Source organism: Formica exsecta, unplaced genomic scaffold (genome assembly GCF_003651465.1).
Source record: "Formica exsecta isolate Colony F162 unplaced genomic scaffold, ASM365146v1 scaffold2, whole genome shotgun sequence".
Taxonomy (NCBI): Eukaryota; Metazoa; Arthropoda; class Insecta; order Hymenoptera; family Formicidae; genus Formica; species Formica exsecta.
In genome coordinates this window covers 2,540,466-2,565,907 of record NW_021849297.1, presented here as the reverse complement: position 1 = coordinate 2,565,907, position 25,442 = coordinate 2,540,466, and the positions used below count along the sequence as shown (strand labels likewise).

Here is a 25,442-nt window from a genome sequence, read left to right as displayed (position 1 = left end):
CAAGGCGCGACACGTTCGCTGTCGAATTCAAACCTGTTTCGCGCGATTTTGAAGACAAGGAATTGAAAAGGAGTTTTCAGCGTATTTCCTACGCGATACGTTTCGCAGATGCAGACTTCATTCATACAAGCAATCTTTGATTCCCTCGCGAAACATATCTAAGATGTAATAGCAATAGGCAAAATTATAAAAGAAGCGTTTAGAGCGTTTCTATTCCTCGAGTATTTCTCGTAAGCGACACAGAGTACGAGAGTTGAAACAATGTTCTAATAAATAATTAATCTAATAATAATAAATTTGTTTTTTTTTTTAGCTTCCCGATGAGATTGGTAAACGAGCCTCTGTCGGCGAAAAGCCAGATACCGACAGTCAACGCCGCTCCTCCGGCGACCTGCAAAACACGAAGCACCTCGGTGTATATATCTCCGTTCTGCTTCATGGACTTTGAAGGTTGACCAAAGGAAACGGGGCCCAGAACTCGAAGCAGGGGCTTGGCAATTTTCACTTGCGATCGCACGCAGGCACATTAAATTACACATGTATTTGTCCCAATAAAGAGTACGTGAAAGATGAGAAAATCTTCGAGATATATTTTATCAATCTATCGAACACGCGAAACTAAACTTTATTTCCACGTTCGCTTCTGATAAGATATATCCACAATAAGAAATCAAGATAAATAAATTTTTTTTTTTTTTTTTTTTTTTTTTTTTAATTATCGTTCGTTCTTATCAATAAAAGCCTGAATTGAATTTTGTTGGAGATAGTTTTGAAAGACTTTTCAATTTTTCTTGCAAGAATTTCGAACGTTGTTCCAACCGAACATTACAAAGAATGCGTCATCGATCTTCTCTGTTGTTGTTAAAGAGAAATATGATAACTGTTTGCATATACTTGAAGCCCGCGAGCGAAGATGAGACAAAAGACAGGTTCGACTCACCTTTCTCCAGAGGGGCTCTCTTGTACTTCTCCAACCTCTTGACAGCGATGGCTTCTAGGCGTACCCTGGCAGCCGGATATTCCTTGAGTACGTCCCACATATCCTTCTTGCTGAGGACGAAGAGGTCCGAGTAGCCGACCGAGCGCACGCTGGCTGTTCGCCGGTTACCTGCGTCGATGTAGCCATTTATTGGTTATCGGGATGCATCAAGCTTTCTTATGTAACCGCGCACGTGATCGATCTGTGTCGATTGTTCACCGTAGATTCTACAACAGACTCACTGTGTCACCGTTCGTTCGATCAATCCGGAGATGCACGTGGTTCCAATTGTACGCCGATACGTTTACACTTTCTTTCATTCAAGAATCTTTTTTCTATCGTCCTATCTAAAAGATGCGAAAAAGCTGCGTCGTTCAGATTCGATAAATCTATGTTAATCGGGATAGATCGTTGGCTCGTATTTCCGGTTTTTTAACAGATGCGTTTAATCGTCCGGCGTTTGTCCGCTGATAAATTTATGATTGATAATAGCAGGTACGAATTAATTGTTGCACGGCTTCCTGTATTTATCGGATATTTTTTTCGCGGAATTGAATACAATTGATATTTTGATCTTTTTTCTCTAGGCGGGAAAAATTAAACGCGTTTAAAAAATACGCTAATAAAATAGTTTGCCCAATGTGACAATGACGCAACCGAGCCATTATTTGCAGCTTTAATTGGTGTATAAACGATATTTTATATACCAGCGTATAAAAGGACGCATAATTAACACGGTAACAAAGAGCGAGGTAATTGCTGCAGACAGAAGTCCAAAACGCGGCGATAACTCACAAATCAGGTAAAGTTTATATATATTTCCAAGAAAGATTTAACCGTTAGATAAATGTTACGTTTGGAAGTGTCGCTTCATTAGTACGCTACGAATGCACCTGAGTCGTAATACAAATTGTAATAATTAAGCTAAAGCGACGGAGAACTCTAACGTTGATTGAAAATTATGCTTTCGTATTTATGTGTGTGTGTATCTTTACCGTAATTGTAGTATGCGGCATGCGTTTCTCTATATCACGACGGGAATTATAAATAGCTTCCACAACTTGAGTTATATATTATTCAGAAAGTTTTCACATCTCGAATGCAACGAAGTCCGCTTCACCCGCTTTCGGTCAAATATATCGTAACGCGCTTAGAATTAATTGTATAACAAAGTATTGAGAGAATACAAATTTTGCTTTTATATTACTGAAGTACTTTGAATTATCTAATTGAGGTACAACTTTTTTCCACGAGTCCGTTATATATTTTCGGACCTCAAAATATATATAGCGCTTCATTTAACAATTTTACTTACTCAAAATTTTGAAATACATTTCAGATAAAATTTTTTCGATGTTTTTAACATCGTATGTTTATTGCGTTCGATTAATATTCTAACAAGATAATAATATTAATTTTGCGATTTTTATTCGATTGTTGATTTCATGTTATGATTAATTGATAATTTTACGTTTTCTTACGGAAAGTCAAAAGAATAAATTTCGATGATATGTTTTCACGAAAATACGTGTAAGCGGATGACGTGCAAGTTTGACCTCATTTGTCCTGATGTATTGTTGATGTATTTTAATAATAAATGCATATCGAGATGCTTTATTGCTGTAGTTTTTTCGGCAATGATCTCTTCTTATCAGTTTGCATCGCAAGATGCACTGCAAATTACGCTTGTTATACATAATGTTAATAGGTTGCAATAGACAATATAACGTATATATCGATGCTTGATAGTGAATATGTATTGTTGAAGGGAGACAGTCTATTTTGTCTTTTTTTATTGTTAGTTTCCACTCTCATATTTTATATATACATTTAAATAATGAAGATAAGATAACAAAATGGACTATCTTCCTTCATGGATAGAGATCAAGATAACCAAAGTTATATATCTGGTGTTTCAAAAGTTAACTTAAGATAAAGGATGCCAGAAACTACTATAATCAAATTGTATGTGTATATATATGTATGTATAGATATATATAAATATATGTGATAATATAATTAGCGGATTCGAATGCAAGTTAATATATCCGTATGAAATCAGCACGCATCACAGCAGTAAATTACAATCATTAATAATAGCCTAAGTCAGGTAGAATGATGGTGACAAATTGTGAGAAAGATATGTGAACAGTGCAATGAATAGTAATATGATAATATCGCATGAAATTGAAAATGTTCGTAGAAAGCATTTGTAAACGATTGCACGCACAAATAATTTTCATGGATCAAAACCCATTTAAATTAGAGCTAAGAATAATCGATAATATTAGCCATAAATAATGCAAAATATTTTGGCGCTACTGATTTATAAGCAAACGCGAGCCTAAGCTTTTTTTTTTTTTACAAATGCCATTCTTCAATTATTATAGATACGTAACAATTAATAAATATGCAAATGGTATAATAAAACATGTGACAATCCCAGCGTGACGTGGCAGCACCAATTGTGAGAATCAAAGACATGAGGCTGAAAAGGGCGCGACTAAAATCTGAATTGATCCAAAGAGTTCTAAGCCATTTCTTCTAATAATAGAACTACGAAAGCGAAGTAGAGAAATTATGTGTGTATGTGTGTGTGAGCGCGCGCGCGCGCGTGCACACGAATGGCTAAAAATATATATTTTTCATCAAAATTTTATCGACCGGTACGCCTCGCGAGAAACTAACTCTCCGTCTGCCATTTCGTTCGATTGATGCATTTGTACGTATTTTCGAATAAAAAAAAGAATACTGTTAACAAATAACTCCGGTGCGTTATCGAACGATTGTACAATCTTTTATTTTCTGGTCTCTTATTTTTTTTTTTTATGTAAACGCGGGTCAAAATCTCGCGCTGATCGTAATGTCGTAAAAAAACGTAATTTGATATTTTACAACGTGGGTGACAATTCGATTGGTCGTTCCGGTCGATCTCGTAAAAAAAAAAAAAAATAAAATAAAGTACAGTAGCCGTGAGAAAGATTGAAAGGGTGGAGACTAAAGGGCAATACGTGTCACGGGCCTTATTCGAGATGCGCCGACGGTCTCGCAACGACCTACTCCGCCGTAACTGTGTTTGCGTAATTCAATTAACGTTACTGTTTACTGGATAAGCAGAGCGTTATAAAAACTTTGGCTTGATGCAAGCATGAGCGAAATTCAAATGCGATTGATATGTTAGCGTTGCTGAACGCCTGCGGAATTCACGGAAATATCTCGGAACGATAGATACCTTGTTATCTACAAGTAACAGTGTATGAAAAACTTTTTATACTTCCGCTAATATTGCCTCGTTTTTGCACAGATACAATATAACCGAGTAATCGAGCTTGTGTTTGCCGAGAAAATAAGCTAGGGCAGCCGCTGGCATAAATCTGGGAAATTCTTTATCAACTATTTAAAAAAAAAAAACGGAGTATTATAAAGAATTAAATTTTTATTTTTAATTCAATAACATCGCGCTCTCTGAAAATATACGAAAAGAAAATTCAATTTAAAGTGGATTAAGATCATTCAGATGGGGTTAAAGTACGATTCTTATTAATCCGAAGTTTCTTCACGACGAAGGCAACGTTCGCTCGAAAAGAGAGTTTTCTGGAAGGAGTTTTGATAGAAGAATATAAAGTTCGTGCCGTTTCCGAGGCGACTCTTTATACACGTTAACGACCATTGGGCGCTTATTTTTTTCATTTCAGGAGTCATTCGACGCAAAGAGAGAAAAAGAGAAAGAGAGAGTCGATCCTCGAAAACAATAATGTGACTGCTATCGATCCTGCACAACGTCGCGCACGTGCCGACTGCCGACGGCTTCATCCTGATAGACAGAGGCAATAGGATTGTCGATGCAGAGAAATTGGAACTATACTTTGCATTGCCAATCCTCTTTCCACTCTCGTCGGGGACAAACTCTCGGAAGATGCACAAGTGATTGGGATGGTGCTTTGGGAGTCGGTTTTTTTATCACGTCCATTAAATTACGCTAGGGAATATAAGCGGAAGAAGAATATTTTTCTCCGTTGATTCTCTCTTGTTTGTGCGCGTAGCGAATGCGAATAATAACTATTTGGGCTTGAATCGTCGACCCTGATTGTTCTCCGGTCATTCGATATAAAGCTACTGTGCATATCAATGGCAAAACGCTTAATGGTCTGAAACTCGTTTGTCTTGATATTTTTTGAATTCATTTACTGTATTTCTATTAGAAAAATAAACATTTCCGTTTTCTTTTTTCATATTTAAAAAGCGATTATTCGACTCCCATTTCGCACTTGAATAATGCATGTGAAAAGTGTAAAACCTCACTCAAATAAATAGATATCACACTAAATTTACGGTAAATTTAGGATCCTATATATTCTGTGACAGATCCAGCGATAATGGGAAAATATCGCGTACGAGCAGCAAAATCGTTCACGGCAGATAGGTAATGTAACGTCAATCACAATTAAATCAAAGTTCCTATTTCTGTATGAGAAGATATTATTACGCTCGTACAAATAGAAAGGATAAAACTCGGTTAATTTTTTGATGATTTATCTATATGTAAATCTAAACTTAGGTTTTAGAGATTACACGTTTTATTTCGAAAATATTCCGGAGTAAGTTTTTAATGATACGACATTTATTCCGCGTATTTTCTGTCGAAAACTAATTAATAATTATGACAAAAACCAGAGGTAATCATGTTATATCGAGATTCCTGTAGATAACAAGAAATAAAACATCGTTCTCAATTATAAGTGAACAATAATGAGGTACATGCGCAAGATATATCGACATATAGAAACCTATTTAAAGTATTCCTTCAATCGTTTTTCTTTAATCAACTGCTGATATATATGTATATCATCGTTCTCAATTATAAGTGAACAATAATGAGGTACATGCGCAAGATATATCGACATATAGCTTATTAAAGAAACCTATTTCAAGTATTCCTTCAATCATTTTTCTTTAATCAACTGCTGATATATATGTATAGGCTGTCGTTGCATGAACGTCAATCGCGATTAAAAGGTGAAGATCGACAAGTGGGACGAGTCTGCGAGAAAAAGAGAGATAGTGAAAAATTGCTAGAGAGATCGTTTTTAGATCGGCTCATACCGGCTCGACGGCTTGCCCTCTCACAGAGTGGTAAGAACGTGAAACGTGAAAACGTGATCGTGAAAAACGAAGGGGGACAGCTCACGGGCCCCTGGTCCGTTTGGAATATTTACCGCACTCTTTACCTGCGGTCCCCATATTGAGAATGCTGATCTCCCCGAAGTAGGAACCCGCCTTAAGGGTGGCGAGCACCGTCTTCCCGTTGTCGGCCACCACCTGCAGTCGGCCCCTATTCACTATGTACATCTCCTTTCCCACCTCACCTGCAATTACGCAAAAGTCACATCCGATCAAAACATTAATTATTCCTTCGACCGTTTCTTACTCCTCCTTGTCCAATTTAATCAAGACACTTGCGCGTATTTCAATATTCTTGAAACTCTTGGTAATGAAGTTGATAAGTATACGCAACATCATATTTTCTTCATTTAAGAAAAGAAAAAGTTTTGTAAATGCTCTTGTGACATGAAATCCAACTTTTTATTCACATAATATTTTTTTATGAATCTATAAAAATAATCATCCCTCAGTGCTTCATTGGTCGGAGTTCGTCGAACCGTCGATGTATTTCGAAGTATACGACGAGAGCTGGTCTATCTGTCTACTATATAATAATAGTGCTTGTATTATTCCATTAATGCGACTGCCGCTACTATTAACCATGACATATCTCGGTGCAGGAACAAGAAGAAAAAAAATGAAATAATGATACAAGAGCTTATTAAGTCTTTACAATGCGCACATAATCCTGCCATTGTTTTCTTGTTTCTTTTTTCAAGATTAAAAGAGAAAAATAACACAAATAACTAGTTTACAAGGTTTTGTGTCAGAGCATTTTAACACTGTTTCTAGAGTAATTTTAAACGTTGAGCACGAATATGCATCAAAAAATTTTTATCAAGTCAGATTTTCGAGAAAAACGCGAGTTTTTAGTGGATTTCAACCGTTTTTATCGAAAATCTGACTTGATAGGCCATTTTGCGGATTTGGATTCAAAATATGTTAAAAAAAAGTTGTTTCCATTTCTGGTACTAAAAAAGTGTGAAATTTGTAAATTAGTATAATAAAATGTAAAAATTAACCAACCATTAGAGAGAGAAATCGATTTTAATAAAAGTATCAACGCTCGCGACACAGAGACAGAGAGAAAGGAACAGCTGTTGGTTGTCAGGCAAGTAGTAACGGCACGTCATAATTCCGACCATAATCGCGCGACACGATACGACGAAGATACGCGAGAAATGAAGTTACCCATCAAAGAGAAGATATTGTTCATTGGAAAGAATAACCGTTGCATTTGCGAATACATGCAGCGATCATTTCGCTAGCGATAAAAAGAATGTCCGTCGCGAGAAGGTGAAGTAAACGAAAGACAAAGAAATGATTTGGTTCACGGTATTCGCATCTTTGGCAAACTGAAATTATTCGAGCGACTGCTTGTGGTATCAAAAAAATAATTATGCCTCCTACATATCGTTTAAATAATCGTGAATTGTTTCAGAGATATTTCAAGACATATGTAAGTTAAAAGAAAATAAAAATAAAAATTTCTTTCAGATTTCGCAACGTTAAAAGGTTTAAATTAAATAAAGAAGAATCATGTTTACGATTATGACTAATAGAAACATAAATTAATAGAAGCACGCGATTTTGTAACAGTATATTCAATCCTAATGTGTTTAAAAGGAATAGAATTTTGGTTGAAAGAATATTGAACATGATAGTGTTGGTCGTCAGGATTTACTATATTAAAATAGCTACGCAAACCCGTGTTTTTTTTTCCTCCGTATTGATACCGAGTGGTGGCAGTCAATTTTTTGGCCATAGAGTAAAAATATTTACCTACCCTTGGCGGGCTTTCGGTTACACTATTAGTAATGAGGATGGCATAGAACAGAGAGAGGGAGAGAGAGTGAGAGGGTAGGAAAAATCATTTTTCATACCCAGTACATCGTTTGGCATATTTCCAACACTATGTTCCATAAGCAGAACACATTGAATTCACAGGGAGAGATCGAGTTCACGAGGAGGAAGAAGACCAGAGTGTCTAACGAGGGTTCGTACCCTCGAGGGACTGTAAACGGGAATGGGCGAGGGCGACACGTTGCTTTAACCGAGCCGCATTTTTTTATCTAAATTCTAAGTTATGGTGTTAATTCTCTTCCTCGCTAAAGTGGAGTATAAGGAGAGTTTGCATAAAACATTCGACCCATCATCCAAGTACTCTCCTCTTTCGAGAGGAAGTAGAGCCTCTTGAAAGAACTATGACCCAAGATCTTACCTTTGCGGCAGATGTAGTCGCCGGGTGAGAAGAGAACGGGCCGTAGTCGCAGCACCAGCTCGCACAGGAAACCAGCCTCCGTGTTCTGGAAGATTTCGACCCTCCTCAGCGTATCCAGGTGCACGTTTATCGCGATTTCTGCCTTCAGTTTATCTGCAATGCACGAAGAGAATGAAAATTAATACGCGGTACGAGAAAAGAATGTTAAAAACTTAAATTTCCGAGTAAAAAATACTGGAGAAGGAAAGGGAGCAATTTTAACTTTTTAACGCCAATGTGCTAATACAATATACAAAATATAATATAAAAAAAGTATTTATTTCTAATTAATTTAATAGGATTTAAAAATTACGATACAGTTTACATATTCCCATTTTTTCATTATTTTCTTAATTTGATATTGAAACTTTTTCTTTCCCGATAATAAAAATTTTATACAGAATAATTTGCAGAATTGCACAACATTAACGGAACTTGCAAAGCGTTAAAAGATTGTTTTCGTTGTACGACAACTTTAACCTAAAGTTTTTAAGAGGAGCGTAAAACTGTTCTGCGAACAAAGGTGCATGTGCTTCTTTTAAAGGCAGCGTCTCATTAGCCGGAGACACTTTGTTGAACTTATCGTCTGCAAGATACGAGGATCCAAAAAAGCTTGTTACAATTAGAAGGTACATATTTTACAATCTCATACACTCGTTACAGAAAAAGGAAATGTTTTTCACTGGGTATAATAGATAGTAAAAATGTCGAATCGTCGTAAATCGTTTACAGAGCTGTGAGACATGAAGATATACATTCGCCAAGGTTTTATCTCGGATATTTGGAAAATACATCGATTTGAATGTATACGTCAATAATTTCGCTGATATTAACTTTTCATGGGATATTTCATGGATTTATGTAAACAATATTTATCATTAGATCGAAATTATCGAAAATGGTATCGAGTAAAGAAAATTCTGTTATAAATATTGACTGTGTAAATCTATATTTATATATCATGATGTATACATTAATTATAACTGTATAATTATTATTTTTAATTAGATAAGATATTTATAATCATTTTTAGAGACTAGACTAATTTTCTTTATAAAACCGAAACTTCTCTGATTTTAACACATTCACATGTTCTTTTCGAGATATATGTATATTTTGCGAAAAATATTTATTATTGTAAATTATGTATCAGCAAATTATTTCTCGTTTTTCGAATTGATTATTTTAAATGATATCAATGTCGACAAAACCAATTTGACTCTTGTCATTACAATCTTGTATTACGGTACAAATATGTTTTCAATTGAAAATACGATTAATAAGTAAATATGCCTGATTAACTTCCTATTATAATAAATATCGAGTTATTAATCATTATACACTCTCTCATGAGGGCTAATGACAGCGTAAAATAAGATTTATATTGTCAAATTATAAAGCGTTATTTATCGTATGAATCTTTGATTAACACAAGTAAAGTTTAATATTGTTACTATTGTTGTTGATATAATTAGCAACAACATGTGCCCCAGCAATTGGCAATTAACCTAATAGAAGCACGTCGACTGTACAAGTGCATAATATGCTATTTTTAGTGTTATTGCTGTAATATGGAATCAGCGCTAATTGTGATTCCGCAAGCACAACGAATTGTAAGTATCGGAACACGTGGCATTTTTTGCCTGTGTAATTTTGTCATATTAGGGCGATCGATAACGCTTCGTTATTAACGCGTAATGTAGCCTAATTGTTCGTCTCTGCGTCGATGTAATCCGATTATTATCGTCGCACAAAAATGTACGTATCGCCTGTTTTGTCATGTGTGCTATAGGCTGCTTCGATAATTACTAGCAGGACAATTATTGTTAGAAATAGAAATTTATTATTCTTCACTTACTTTACATTGAAAGAACTTGAAAACTTTATTAAAAAAAAACGTAATTTGAAATTAGCAAGTAATTTAATACAGTAGAGAAAGTATAAAAATTTCACATTAGTTGCTCGCTAAGAAATGTCGATATTATGCAGAAATGTTCGACATTATTAGTTTCCGATATTATTTTTGAATCGTTATCGCGGTCGCGTTTTCAGCCGCATCTCAAACGATGTATACGTGCGAGAATCTTCGCGCCATAATGGCCTACAATTTTTCATCTCACACTAATATTCAATTTTCAACTCTCCGTTATGTCGTGCATTACACTTGGAGACTTTACAACTCGCGTCTTATAGCAGGTTTATTGCGTCGCGAAATACGTCGTTCGACGAAACAAAATGGTTTCCAGAATGTTGTCCTGGCGCTCGTTTCTTGCACTCGCCGTAGAAACGCGTTGAAAAGCGCATCGAGGTGTAATAACGTCCCTTTTCAACAATTCATTCCTCTTTTAACATTCTGCGCTCCAAACTATGTTATGTTAATTATCTCTCTGAATATCAATTCTTCGCCATTAAATAAAGTGATAAATGTGAGTTTAAAAGTGGGTTTCTTCTATATGAACATCGCTGTGATAAACCGTTGGGTCAAACAACAGCATGAAACATATTTTTCTCTTGTTGAAATAAAAGGATTCATAAAAGTACTTAATATCCATCCGTTTTCGTTTACTTCATTATGGTGATCTTTTTCCATCGTAAGCAGAGTAATTATAATGAAAAAAAAAAGATTGACAATTTTATTGCTCATGCTAATATGACAAAAATGCTTATTACGCGCATGGAAAACAATTAATCGATATTCCCTCAAAAATTAATTATTTTCGAGAGCTCACAAAAGAGAGAAAGAGCTTAGAGAGAAAAATGACAATTTTCCTCTTAGCGGGAATTTGACTTTGCATTAAGCACTGTATATCTGGTGTAATAAATTTCAGCATAAGTCCTTCTATATATGTGCAGCCCGTAAGTCCTTCCCGCATTCCTTCTAGTTTATTCGCTTCTGTACACACCGCGCATATTTTATGTTGCATACAGTCTGTCTTATAGTGCATCGCGAGCAATAAAATTATTACGCTTTATTAGCATTTTAGCAGTAAATGTCTAGCAGTAATATCGTTTCTCTCCAATAATCGGCAAGTTATAACAGTCGGCTTGGAAATGTATCTGAGTTTTACGCAGGCAATAAAAAACAGTTCATAAAGTTTACGAAGAATAAACATTGTGTGTGCATGTAAATGAAACTAGTCATACGCATATTAGTCTACATCAGTAAAAATACGATTGTATCGAGCAGTAAATAAATTTATCTGTTATAAAAATAAACACTCACATGTTCGTAATAATCATATATGCTGTAGTAATAGTAAGCGTCCAAGTTATAGTGTACAATGTATTCAACACGTACAAGGTAATGGATTTACGTATTTATTATGCAAATTAGAGTCACGCAAATTTTTCATTAAATTGCCAAGAGGAAAATTTAATGCAAGGTGAAGAATTAATATCAATTTTACAATAAGCTGCAAACTTTCAGCGCGTGCATATTTATTTGCGTCTGGTTGCGAAACAACTTGGTGAAAATTTGCCGTTTGCTCTCGCGCGGTTGCATTAAAGGGCGACCGATGTTGGCAACCGTATATGGTAACCTGCTTACGCGTCGGTTTGTTCGCATTTTAGTTTGCAGATCCTGTGCTAGCAGTTGCGAGATCAAATGTTTCCCGTGAAATTATATATGCCAACACCGTCGAAAGGCGGCAATATCATTTTACTGCTGCCCGTAAACATTCATCTCGTGTAACTTAGAATCCCCGTTATTTAACTAATAAATTGCAGTTAAAAATACGAAGATTTCCGAAGAATTTGCGATGCAGGAGAAGTTTTAGCATTAATTATAGGTTCGTTGAGTTATATCCTTATAAAATAGCGCAAAACTTAATCCGCGGCCACTTGTTCATAGATTTTATATAATATAAACTGTAGACTTATATAAATATCTGTAGATTTATATAATAAAGTTATATAATCTCGCGCCACGGGTCAGACTTTCATATATCTCACGTTTATGGAAATAAATTTCCGCCATCATCTGTGCTCTATATTGCACATTAATAAAGATAATTAGAAGTTAAAGACGAGATAAATGATTCATATAAGAATAAAGAGTTATATTTTTCGCGTTGAAACTACTTATTTATCTTGTGTAAATTTCTTGTACTACAAATTTATATGTGTACATTTTCTGTGAAATGCGCCAGATAATGAAATAATTCGCTCTAGATATATCTTTTTAGTTTTCTTAATTTGTATCTTTTATTTTTCTATTTGTTTTTCTTTAGAAAATTAAACGCTTTATTTTTTATTGGTTATTTAAAAATATTAAATATATAATTAATTAAAACTTACCTGGAAGACAACTCACTGCTTTCTCCTCGTCGGAGCACTTCTGCGTCAGCCAGAGATAATCAAACCATTTGATAACTTTCACCTGCAAATGATTCGGTACCCTCCTCATCCTCATGTATGTCTTCACGCCATCCAGCTTCGCTGCAACCAAGATACAATTGTTTTTGTTACAATTTATCATCTCGAGTGACAACTCAATTATGTATATCTGTGAGTTTTAATCGAGTTTTTTATAGTATGCTTTTTTTAATCTTTAGAAAGTGCTTATATAAATTACGTAATATCTGACACACGATCGTTAGCATTAAAGCTTAATTCTCCACAAGCTAATCACGCATATATGATATCATATATACGTTTCCGATTTCAATCAATTATCATTTGAACATCGAAAGCCTCACATGAAACCATCGCATTTTCCAATTCGCGAACGTGATAGTATGCCATTATATCGCTGAAATGTTCGACGAGCATTAATATTTGCGGTCGTTTTTGCTAATTAAAGTTCATACAATCAAATATCGACGATCACGTGGCTTTGCAAACTGTATGTGATAAATAAATATATTACGAATGCAAAGAAAGCCTTTGTGACAAAGAAAATAATTAAGTTTTCCATAGTTAAATTATAATTCGACAATATTTTTTTATTATTACTTATTATAACAAATATACTTTCTGCGCCGTTTAAAAACACTTCTCACTTTTTTTATTTCATCGAATTAATTATGCCGATTAGAGTATTTATACGAGCAGTTTTTTATCGCAGCAAAGAGCACGTTGACATCAGTTAATTAAAACGAACTAAGATAGAGGGGAACTCTCTCGCACGATCCCTATTCTTTTCCATCCTTCCTATGAGAAGACTATTGATGCGATTTGTTAATATAGCGATATCGTGTCGTATCCGCCATGCAATCGCTGCACGGGTTGCAGATCAATAGTGACGCAGTGAAACGGAAAACTAAGATACCGTTACAATTTTATGAGGACATATATCGATAGTACATATTCATGTGAACAAGTCATTCAATTGCGACACAAAAGTAGATAAAAAAGTCGTTGGAATCAATATTGCTAAATGTAATAAATAATGGCGAAAGATATTGTTTAAAATTTTGAAAAGGTGAAAACCGATAACAGGTAATGTTACAACAAATAATTTGAGATTTGTAAATTGATAATTAACAAATAATAAATTAATTAACGTTTAATTCTATGCAAAATACAAGACGTCCTAAAGATCTATATAATAATTTTATTTACAAATAATTGTCAGGTAACATTTTAATTATTGCCTTTTTTTTTGCACGTGCTGGCACAAATGTATGTAAAATAAAAAAATTTATAAAGGATTTCGAAAGAGATGGCTGAAACGTGCCCGTCATACCGAATGGGTGATGAAATGTAATTTTGCAAGATACGACGTATTTCCACTTGGAAAAACTGCAGAATGTAGACGGTTTCATCTAAACTTTTTGATGGCAAGCAGCAATTGAGAGAAAATATTTTGGCAATTTCACTATGCAAAGAAAATCGTTTTTGCGTCTGAAGATTCAGTGTTTTAATTGTAATACAGATATTCCAAAATATATCAAACAACAACAGAATAAACTTATACAGAATATAATTATGTTCGGATTATGTAAATGATTTTAACAAAGTTAGATGATATAATATAATGGTTCTCTAAATATGATGTAAAATGTAAAGATATTATTACTAAACTTTGCGTCGCTTGTATCAGCCCACTATGTTTCGAGAATTTATAAATATGGATTATAGAGAACAAAGAATGCATATCAAGAAACGAAATGTCAAACTGTCTCCGAATGTCAATGTCTATCCACGTTAAATATTCAATCATCGATATTCAATCAAGCAAGCAGAGAGCAATGGAACCAATAAGGAGGAATGCGTTTCTTTGTCAGATTACGTTTAGCGACTGCGTTCATGAATATATTTGCAATCATACGTTTGTCTTTTCGTATGGATCATATTTTATGGTTTACGTTAGTTAAGATAAAGTTATTCTATCGTATAAAGAGTTTATTGATCAAAGACTTTTAATTAAAAAATGTTATTTTAATACTGTATAATCCTCTTCAAATTTTAAATACCGAAGATAAACTCCATTATAAAATACCACCCTCTGTATGTATATTAGATCATATATAAATAATTTCTACAAAACTTTCAATCGAGTTTAATCGAGTATAACTTAAATTTTATAAAGTATATTTTTTTGCCTCCCCTGTGAGAGAATGTATCAAGTTTCTGAACTTGGCGGCTTTTTCGTTTCAGCTGCTCAAATATTAATGCACAACGCGGTCCAAGGATCCGCAGTGCGGAGTTCACTGCAGCGATCTAATTTTTTTCCGTACAACGGGATAGTCGTCGTTTCGGGAAGTTGCCATTCCGGGATCGCCGATCTATCCCCGATATACCTGCGAGGTAATCAATCCCAGGTATCTCCCGGGTTGGGCTGTGATTCAGGTGGAATCCCCGCGAACGGATACGGACGGGCGCAATCCGGAATTGGCCGAAAATGGATATAACGGGGACGCCTGGCTGGCTGGCTTCACCTCGCTTGACTGACAAGGAAGAGGGATGGTTTCTATCGGAAATGGGCTTCCAGCCCATGACCGACGGCTCGTGCCCGCTTCGAACGCTTCTCGGGATGGTGCAATTTAACTTATTCTCGCTTCTCTCGCGCGGCTCGCATCTCGCCGCCGGGATTCGATCCGGGATGGCACAATCCGGAACGAGGACAGGCACAGACCGATATTGAAAATATATACAGCGGCCCGATTCGGCTGATGGAGCGATCAAAGAAGCGAGGAGACACCTTGGCTGCGATCCAGCCGATATTCCCTCTTCGATTATTTTTCAAACGGGTTCATCGAACCGTGTCTGGGCATCGGGATTTGCGAGGATAGTGTCCCTCGGTGGGGATATAAAGTTACATCCGGTGACCTCTTTGGAACATTTTCGCGCAAGCGGAGTACCCGCATCAAGAGATAATGTCTTCGACATTGAGATTTTACATTTGTATAACGTCGCGGAGTTTATTTCTTGCCATTACAAGTATGGAGAAATGTATTTTTCTCGCGTCATTATTCTTCCTCTCTCTCTCTCTCTCTCTCTCTCTCTCTCTCTCTCTCTATAGTCGCTAATAAATTATATTGATCTTATGTAATATTGTGAAATTCTGGAGAAGTGAAGCGTATCATCGATTTTTCTCGAATAATTATTATTGTTTTCATATTTCATTTTGTATTTGTTCATTTCATTTGTGTATTCAATTATATGTATTTATATTTATGTATCATTCTGAGGATTTGTGCGTGAAAATACGTTTCAAATTATTAATATAAATAAATTTTATATTGTGTGTGTGTGTGTGTGTAATATATATGTCGGTTATTAATTACTTACTGTTACTATATTATTTATTATTATACTTATTATTATAATAATTATATCCTATTCTACAGTATTCATTTCTCCAGAAAGTTATTGACAATAAACATTATTGACAATAAACATTATATATGAAGAGAAATATTCAACGTTTTAAATCTATAGTTTTAATTTAATTAATAGTTTTATTTTAGTTTATGTTCACTCTTTTTCTTCGCCATTTTAAGGAAATGAAAGAACGTTGCGTATGAAAATGAGACACATTGAGATCGCGCGTCAACGTGGAAACGAACATAAAAGTCTTTCGCTGCATACTTAATGATAGAACTTTCAAATGTCTTAAAGTCTTAAAGGGTAATGGAGAGTATTCGCACGTCGGTATGAGATCAAAGCGTCGTAATAATTTCTGGCTCGTTTCCAGCTTTATTGAAAGAACAGAAGCTAAGTCACGTTTATTTCGCGCCAAAGTGAGATTTAATTCTACCAGAACGACAAATAGCCATTGTACTTTGAAAATAATCATATCTTTACAAAAGAAATTTAAGTGGATTCTATTATCTCTTTGTAGATATTACAAAACTTTCGCACAGCGCTCTATCACGTCGCAACCAAATGATCAAAGTTTGTAGAAAAATCAGATATCAATTCGTCAAGATATGAAGATGCTGAAATATTAAATAGTAAAAGTCTCTAGTTCTCTTTTTCCGAGAAAATCGCAAATTTTCTTTGAGAAATTATTCCTTTTTGTCCTTTTCCTCTCGTCAGTTCTGACTCTGATCCCTAAACGACATGCCGACGTTGTCTGTCCAACCGCGCAACCTGAAACTGACAGTCCGAGATGAGGCTCCGGAAGATCGATGGATCCTCGAGACGCGGTCTTAACGACCTTGTTCCATGTTACCGATAGCCTCTACCGGAACGTCATTACTTTCCTTTCAGTCCACTCGATCAAGGCACTCCCTCTAATGAACGGCGTCTGCAAATGGTTTGCACGTAATAAAAGTAAAGACACCGCGCAGACCGTTCGCGCTATTCCCATAAATCATCGCGAACAATGAAGAAATACGACTATTACGGTTATTTCTATTTCTGCAAAATAAATTTAGTTGCTCCTGTAAAACGTAAATTCCATTTAGCCCGCGTATTTTGCCACAATATATTATTTCTGAATCCCATCGTTTCTGATTTTATCGTGTCGCCGTCGAATATCGTGCGGACCCCTGCTTGTCCAAAAATATGACCGTTATGTGAATTTCGTCAAAGTTCGCTCGTATGACTGAATAAAAATAAAAGAAAAAAAAATACATCCGGTAGATTACACGTTCGCAGCTTAATTAGGCGTGTACTAGCCAAATATTCAAAACGAGAGCAATTATGTTGTTGAAGGGGGTTTGCTGCGAGCGATTGCGAATCGCTTTTGCTTTTGAAATTCCGCCGTACGCTGACGGGCATATTGCGCCCCGGGGCGGATTAATTTTCGTGAAAGTCTCCCGGGCCAATTAATGGCGAAACGCAGCCTCGTTAATTATCCGGAATTCTGAACAAGCGCGCGTCGTGCGAACGCGAGTTACCCTATTAGCTAGACTTCCTCATTGTTAGCGTAAGAAATGCGATATTTTGTAGCTTGATAGATTTACGTCGGTGCGATTCAGATAATTCTTTCGCGGCTCGAATTTCCACGTTTTCCTCACTGTTATATCGCAAAACAGCTCACACAAATATTATATATTTTTCCTACTCAATAAACTCAGTTTCGAAACAATCGCCACGGATTTTCTCGAAAAATAACGCACGCATATTTTTTGAATAAAAGAGATGCGTTTCACAAGTCTGACTTATAAATGATTTTCGTCGGAAGAAGAGCGCGGAAAGTTTTTCCGCGGCGAGAGGAATGCACGGCATTTCTTCGTTAAGGAATAATCTCTCGGATCCATTGAGCGGGATTAAGCGGGCTTTACTCCTTTGTGCAAACTTAATTCCTTTCCTTTCCCGCCTGGTCATGTATGCATACGCAGGTAATACCACCGTCGTCGTTCTTGGCATCGCTGCATTATACGACGCTTAATCTAAACCGGCAACTTCTATTTATTCGGATCTCCCGGGTTGCGCAATTTCAAGTTTCGTCGGAACTTTCAGTAATTCGAGCAGTGAGGGGTAGAACCTCCTTTATTAATCCGGTAACATTGAAACGTGTGTTCTATCATGGAAATTAGTATTTAAATTACCCTGCTGCGTTAGAACGCGCTCCTTTCGCCCTCTTTTGTCGCGAGAACATTACCCTTCTCATTTGCATCGCGATTATTCGTGTCAAGAGAAGGCGGCGACATACGTTCGTCGTGAAACGGTGTTGTTAAACAATACAGTGAGACTTGCTGCGTGTCTTTTGACGATTCTATAGAGAGGTCTGTAGTATCTCTAGCGCCAGCTTTGCTAATTTTCCGACTCGTGCTTTTATCCATTTCCGCTATAAAATCCTTGTAAATATTTGAAGACCACTAGTTTCACTAATAATTTGTTTTGTCACACGGATGTGTCAGGCAATCGTAACAAAGCTCATCCTCTCGTAGCAGCGCAGCAACAGCAGCAGTAGCAGACCGAAAGTGAATTTTAACACGACGCGATTGGACGGGAACTGAATCTCTCCGCGTTTCCGCGTCGCAAATGGAATTGATACAGCCGCCCCAATGTCGTAACTCCGGCATTTCGCCTGGAAACGGCTTTTGATTCCACCCTCTCTCCTTCGTTGCAGTCGGATATATCCAGCGCGAATGGCGTGATACGCGGCGGCTTTATTTATGAATGCGGACGAATTGGGGGGTTGACGCGGGGTGATTTAGCGCCGCGTGAAACGCTCGACTCGCACCGGATCGCTTTATCTGCACGCGCTCTTGACGTTCTGTAACAGCGACATTTTACTATGCGTGGAAACAGTGCGTAGAGGGAAAGCCGAAAGAAAACGAGAAGCGGAGGTAAAAGGGAGATATTGGATCCAGCAGTACTCTATTCACTTGCCGCGGCTTCTCGATCTTCGTGGTTCTCGGGAAATGTTCAAAGCACGGTAAATACGGACGAAAATGAGAGAAAAAGGTACAACACACAGCGAGGGAGAACTCGAAATTGCATCAATAAGATATGGTTTGCACCACAAATTGCGCGTCGTGTGTCGTTTGCTATCACCTGTTCCTCCGCGTACACTTGCGCGAAAAGCGTCTCCATATTGGTTACGTGAAAAGTAACTTCAAATTTTTGCTTCAAATTTTTTCATCGCTGATGTGCGAGCTCGATCGATGATCGTCATAAAAGTCCAAGAAATTTTATTCGCCGAACGGCACCGATTGCGACTAAATAATCTCAATTTTACAAGTTCCGCTGTCACAATAGTTAATAATTCACAATATCATCACAATATATCGAGAAATATATTTTAGAGAAAAATATCAGTAACACAATTGTATGTGTGTGTGTTTAGTTGTGCGTGTGTCAGGGAACGGACCTAAAAGTTCAAACTTGACTCTAGATAGTTAATCTGTAATAACTTTTTTAAAAAATTGTTGACCTCTTTTTTAAAATTTTCTATATTCATTGTGTGATTGTTCGCACATAAAGTAATAGGAGGATTTCGACAAATGAATGCAAATAATTAAGACAATCGTTATTTAATCGTTCGGTTATCTAAATGACAATTTACGCAACTATCGATTAATCATGACCAAACTAATAAACCGATCATAATTCGTTTGCCTCGCGGCAAGCCAACTATACCATGTAATGTCAGGCTGCTTTTAACTCTATGTCATATCATGTCTAACGAAACAAATATCAATTTCCTCTCGCAGGTTTCGCGTTTCATAACAAAGGGTCCATATTGTTCTGAATTTGTGAATTTCTCTTAATCAATTTAAAACTAATTTTTCATTTACTAAAATAAATAAACAAAATTTACGAAAATATATAATTTCACTCTACTCCCTGTACAGTATAATTTAATTTCAAAGTCGTAAATATTATCTTATATCGAACTAACTTTTTTATAGTGATTGTACTACGAAAAGTTTATTGTGATTGTACACAAAAATTTATGAAAATAAAAATTTTAATTCTACAGGGCAAATCTTTACTTTAACTCATAAATTAATTATTAATTTTATATTTTAAACGACTAAAAATGCTTTGTGTGTGTGCGCAATATTAAATTCATGAATCTCGAAATATATAGATTTATTAACTTTTTTGACGTAGCTGATCCGTCCAGTTCCTCCTTAAAAAGTTGAGAAAATATTTTTCTTCTACAGAAATCAGCATTTGTCTATTTGCTTCCATCTTCACCCCGCGCCGACTGAATATTACACGAAAACTTCGTCTCAGTAGTTCAGGACTGAGTATAGCCAGACACAGCGTTAGAACACGGGTACTCGCGGAATAATCCATAATGGATTGATCGCCATGAATTTTTAGTATTGTCGATTGGATGCGAGTACACTGATAAGGATTATAACGTATAATTTGGAGGATCAACGCTGGCAGAGACCAGAGCAGAATAGCGCGATTTGCCTAAACGAAATCTAATCTTGCTGGACCGATGGCACACGCATACGTAATTAGGCATTAAAAGCAATTGGCATCAAGGTATACCGAGCCGCATTGGGATTAGCGAAGATTAGTCTCTTTGCTTCCCCTGGCAATTGCCGATAGCGATTGCCAACGGACTAGATGTGATTGCTCCAGAAACCCTTAATTATTGTTCCTTTACGCCACAATCCCGGCGTAACATGCTAATCTTCCGGCAACTATCTGTTCATTTAAAAATGTTAATCGGAAAGAGACTGCACTGAAGTAGCGGCGTGCAAAATGTTTATTTAATTTATTCCGATAATTTTATTTGCGATTATATTTAAATAGATTTATCTCGTAATTGATCTGCTTAAATGTAAATAAAACTATTCGAATATAAAAACAAATTTGATCAGTTTCTTGAGATGTTTCTCTATATTGCAAAGGCTAATATTTCTTCCGATAATTCCTCGAAATGCAGACGTTGAAAGGATGGAAAATGATACCTCGTAATTTACTTTGTAAATCGTTGTATCGTGCACTATTACATCTCGATCCTATTCGCTGAATCCTATAACCTTAATAGACATTTCGCGAGCTCGCGTTAACTACCGTACCTGGCGTGTTATCGAAAGAGCTGTATAAATCCCTCTTCACGAGAATTTCTCGCAGGACGAACAAGAATTCACGCGCTAGATCCTTTTCCAGCAAAGAAAAAGAGAGAGAGAGAGTTACGTGCTCCCATGAAATAATCTAATCGGTCGTACGTACGATCGAGTCGCGTTGTAGCTTAATCCGCTTCTTTCAGCGCGACTGGAATGGATCTGAATTTTCAATTCAGATTCTTATCGAGACCTGCGCAGAGTGAATTTTTCCAGCGTTTCCTTCCTTCGGAAATATCCGTATTCTCTCTTTCGACTTTTTCACGCGTGTTTGGAAATTTTCCTTCTCTAATCTCGAATCACGTTTGTATAAGGCGATTTTTCATGCAATTATAATCAGCATTACAATCAAATAATTTACACATTATATTTCTCAAATAAACATCAAATATACCAATACTAAATAGAATATGTATTAACTAGAATATATATACAGTTTTTTTTTTACTTTTAATATTCGTTTATATTAAGCCAACCGATAACTTGTTTGGGATTTCTCTCAACCTGCGCAGTTTTTCTCTTCTCTTTTAAAGCTAACTCTTCTCTTCCTGCTGTGAAAGAACCGTAAAAGGATCTCTCGGAGATGGCCATTGCACCCCTGTGAAGTACGTGCTCGCTTTGTCCACTGGACTGCGGGGGCGGAAAGCCTTTGATTATTGGGCAGGAAAAGGCGACCAAGGCATGTACCCCTCACGCTGACGTGCCGTGAACGTCGGCCCGAGATGTGAGAGTTTATTTAATCGCGAGCAGAGAAATTCGTTTGGCTGTGGACCGAGTAATCATTATAGCCTTCGATGTCTTTTGAGACACGTTTCGTTTTCTGCGCACGTCGACGTTTTTTAAATTTTTATTTAGATCTTTCGAGGCTTTCTTTTTTCTGTTTTCAGAATTTTTTTTAACAATTCCGAAATTGCGTAGTTTATTTTTTTCTTAGGCGACTACAAAAACTGATTTGTAATATTTCAAGCTTAATAATAAGTTATAAAAAATAAAAAAATTGTTTTTCTTTTTTACAAAGTGGACAGACGGCAATAAATTACTTCTTTAAAAACTCTTAAAATATATACCGATATTAGCCGGTATTTATAGTCCGTTCTTATATTTAAGATCATCTTAAGTATACGGTCTTAAGATGCTGTGCGGTTATTTTATTGGTTGAATGGGATTTTAAGACGACCCAAGATCACACTTAAAACGATCTTAAATATAAGAACGGATTATAAATACCGGCCATTGTAAACAAGATATGAAATAAATAAACAAGATATAAAATAAATGAATTCTCTTTAAATAAAATTTAATATTTTACTTATGTTTTAGTAAATATCGGCGATGCTAAAGTTGTAGTTTTGATTTTTCACAAAATTATATCTTTGCATAAGATGACACGTTATTTGTCGGCATCATGTACTATTGATGATAACCAAAGTGGTATGATATATACTTTTGAATGATGATAGTGCGACGTAAAATCACGTAAAGCGAAATGTTGAGATCAAACAGTGTTGCGAGAACATAGATTGAGAAGTAGAACTTCCGAACAGATTCCTCTTGTTACAAATTGATTGCAAATTTTCAAAGTTGCTCTGACTTTTGTGAGGAGAAACATACGAAATGCATTTAAATGTACAATGCTTTGTGTTTTTCGCATCATTTCAATGAAGATTACACAATTTAATTATATAACAAATCCGTTGTAACTTAATGATTCCCAATTAATTCTTATTCCATTTTTCTTGTTCCTTTGCACGAATTTATTCGCGTTCTATATACGTGGAGAACAAGAACAATCTTACATATTTGTCATTATGATAAAGAAATGTGCTTTGTATGAATACCTATGTATTAGTTTTTGGCTGCGTAACATTTTTATAATATAAAAACGAAGATTTCCTAAAATCTGCTTTAGTTGAATTGTTTATTTAAACAATTTTATAAATTTTCACAGGACAATGCACAAGAGAAAACTCTGATACTCAAAATCGCTATTCAATTGTATATGCATTTAAAAAAGTGGTACCCTCTTATGTTTTTATGTCTGTCTGCCTCTTTTTCTCTTTTTTGAGTAATGTATATATTGCGGCGTAATAGGCAAGTCTCGAAATTAACTAGCCTGTACACAATGTTTGCGCCGAATCTCGAACGCCAATAATGGGACCGTGAGTGCACGTCGCCAGCAATTATACAGGTAACATTTCCAGGTATGTATGTAATAGACAACAATGGAGGTATTGTTAGGCCTATAGTTACTGTCGCGTTCAGTTTAATCTCGCTGGATCGCTTCGATCTGACAAAGACAAAATTGCCAGACGCCAGATATCCATCTGCTGTTAACGATATCCACGAATATACGGTCGGCGTCGGCCGTACGTGCCCACGTTCAACAAACCGTGCAATCCGCAGACCACAGTGGACGCAGACGGGTACGTTTACGGCAGCCTTTAATCGCACCGGAACTTTGGTCACCGAGTTTCCATTTTACTAACTTCTGCACCGGCACCGGCATCCCGCAGCCGGGAAGTTTCGCGGTCAATGGAGCCGCATCCGTACAACACGTTTCGTTGCCGCGTGAGAAAAAAAAATCAGACGACAGAGTTTGGCGATAATTCTCGAAACAACATATACGTTCACTGTCATCAAGATTCTATATACTCTGATTAATCGAAAACTGTCGAAAATTGTCAACGTAAAAATTGTTCAGGATTGTTAAATGTACAATTTATGCAAAATTTCTCTATTTAAATTAGGCATTCGGATAGCTAATTATATAAAAGCAGAAATTCTTTATCAATTTACTAGCAGTAAGTTTCCAGAAATTAAGCACGTAATAAGATTTGTAACAACATCTTTTGATGTAGAAGCGGATAATAATTAGCTAGTTAATGTATAACAGAAGCGGGAGATAGCAAGAATGAGAAGCCGACGATAAAATGGGAAGAGAAACTAGGATCAACAAAGAGATCGCGAAGTATGCGGATGACAAATCGAGTCGCTGATGGTAACAGATTTTGTTTTGCTTACATAGAGAAATATAAACGAGCGACTTAATCATGCGCGCAAGGTGTGACGGGAGGAGAGGGAGGGAGGAGGGATGGAGGGAGCGGTACACGGTTGAAGCCCTTCGTAGTGGAAGCGAAAGACCGTGCAGAAGGAACTCGGAATAACCCGACAACTGGCATCGGCTTTGGCGGCGCGATGAATCGCCATTCATAAAACAAAGGGGCGCAATCTCGCTCTCCCGCGGGACGTGCGACGACGCCGGAAACGCCGGCCCGGACGACGCCGCCGTTGAGGTCGACGTTGGCCGTAAAGAATGATTTTCATCAGAAAGACGCGCGCGCGGTCAACCCCTAAATAAATTTCAGATTCGTTTCTCGGTCTTCGAGCACAAGAAAATTTTTAATAGTAGAATTTGCTTAAACTTATGATAAAGACATTTTATAGTATTCTGAGATTTTCCAGAATATTGAGCCCGAAATTTTGCCACGCTTGCAATCGTCGTCGAACAAAAACGATTTTATGCTGTTCGCACGAAATTGCGATTTTCATCTATTTTAACGCGACCCATTAAAATCGAGGGCGATCGCGGAAATTGGCGTACCACGTGTTACGATATTAAATGTAACGGTAACATTCTCAGCCGCGATGGCCGTCAATACTTGCCCGGTCGGCGATACCGTCGGGCGCTCATCGACCCCGGCCGGTTCCGGGGATAGTTTCGTCCTCGGCGACGAGGACGACAGATCAATGACGTCAGTGGATCTGGCTATTTTTGGCCCTGGGAGGGGCGACGCGAGTAGTCTGCGCCGCGAGGCTGCAACGGGGTGGTAGAGAAGCGGTGGAGGGATAGAAAGCTGGTGACATTCCCGGCGTGCACTTTGCTCGGCTCATTCATCCTGCTGACCCAAAGAATGGAGAGGGTGGTCGTGGCGGAGAATCGGAATCGAAGGGGGGAGGTTGAGGTGACGGTAGGAACGCCTGCGTGGACTTGGTCGGCACTTAAGCTCGATATGGACCATTAGATTCAGAGAAATTCGGTTTCCCCAAGCGTAGAGCGGACGCACAAATGTTAAGGAAGAGAGAGAGAGAGAGAGAGAGAGAGAGAGAG

The 25,442-nt window shown here is 36.8% G+C and overlaps 1 protein-coding gene across 1 annotated transcript in view; it reads right to left on the bottom strand.

Annotated features, from left to right (window-relative positions):
• Positions 1-25,442, bottom strand: part of LOC115234308 — a 164,360-nt gene that overhangs the window by 17,667 nt on the left and 121,251 nt on the right. The window contains exons 10-13 of the mRNA XM_029805292.1: positions 12,699-12,839; positions 8,364-8,516; positions 6,208-6,345; positions 941-1,108 (exon numbers count right to left, since the gene is read on the bottom strand). Of these exons, the coding sequence (XP_029661152.1) occupies positions 941-1,108; positions 6,208-6,345; positions 8,364-8,516; positions 12,699-12,839 (600 nt within the window). The remainder of the gene's footprint in view (positions 1-940; positions 1,109-6,207; positions 6,346-8,363; positions 8,517-12,698; positions 12,840-25,442) is intronic.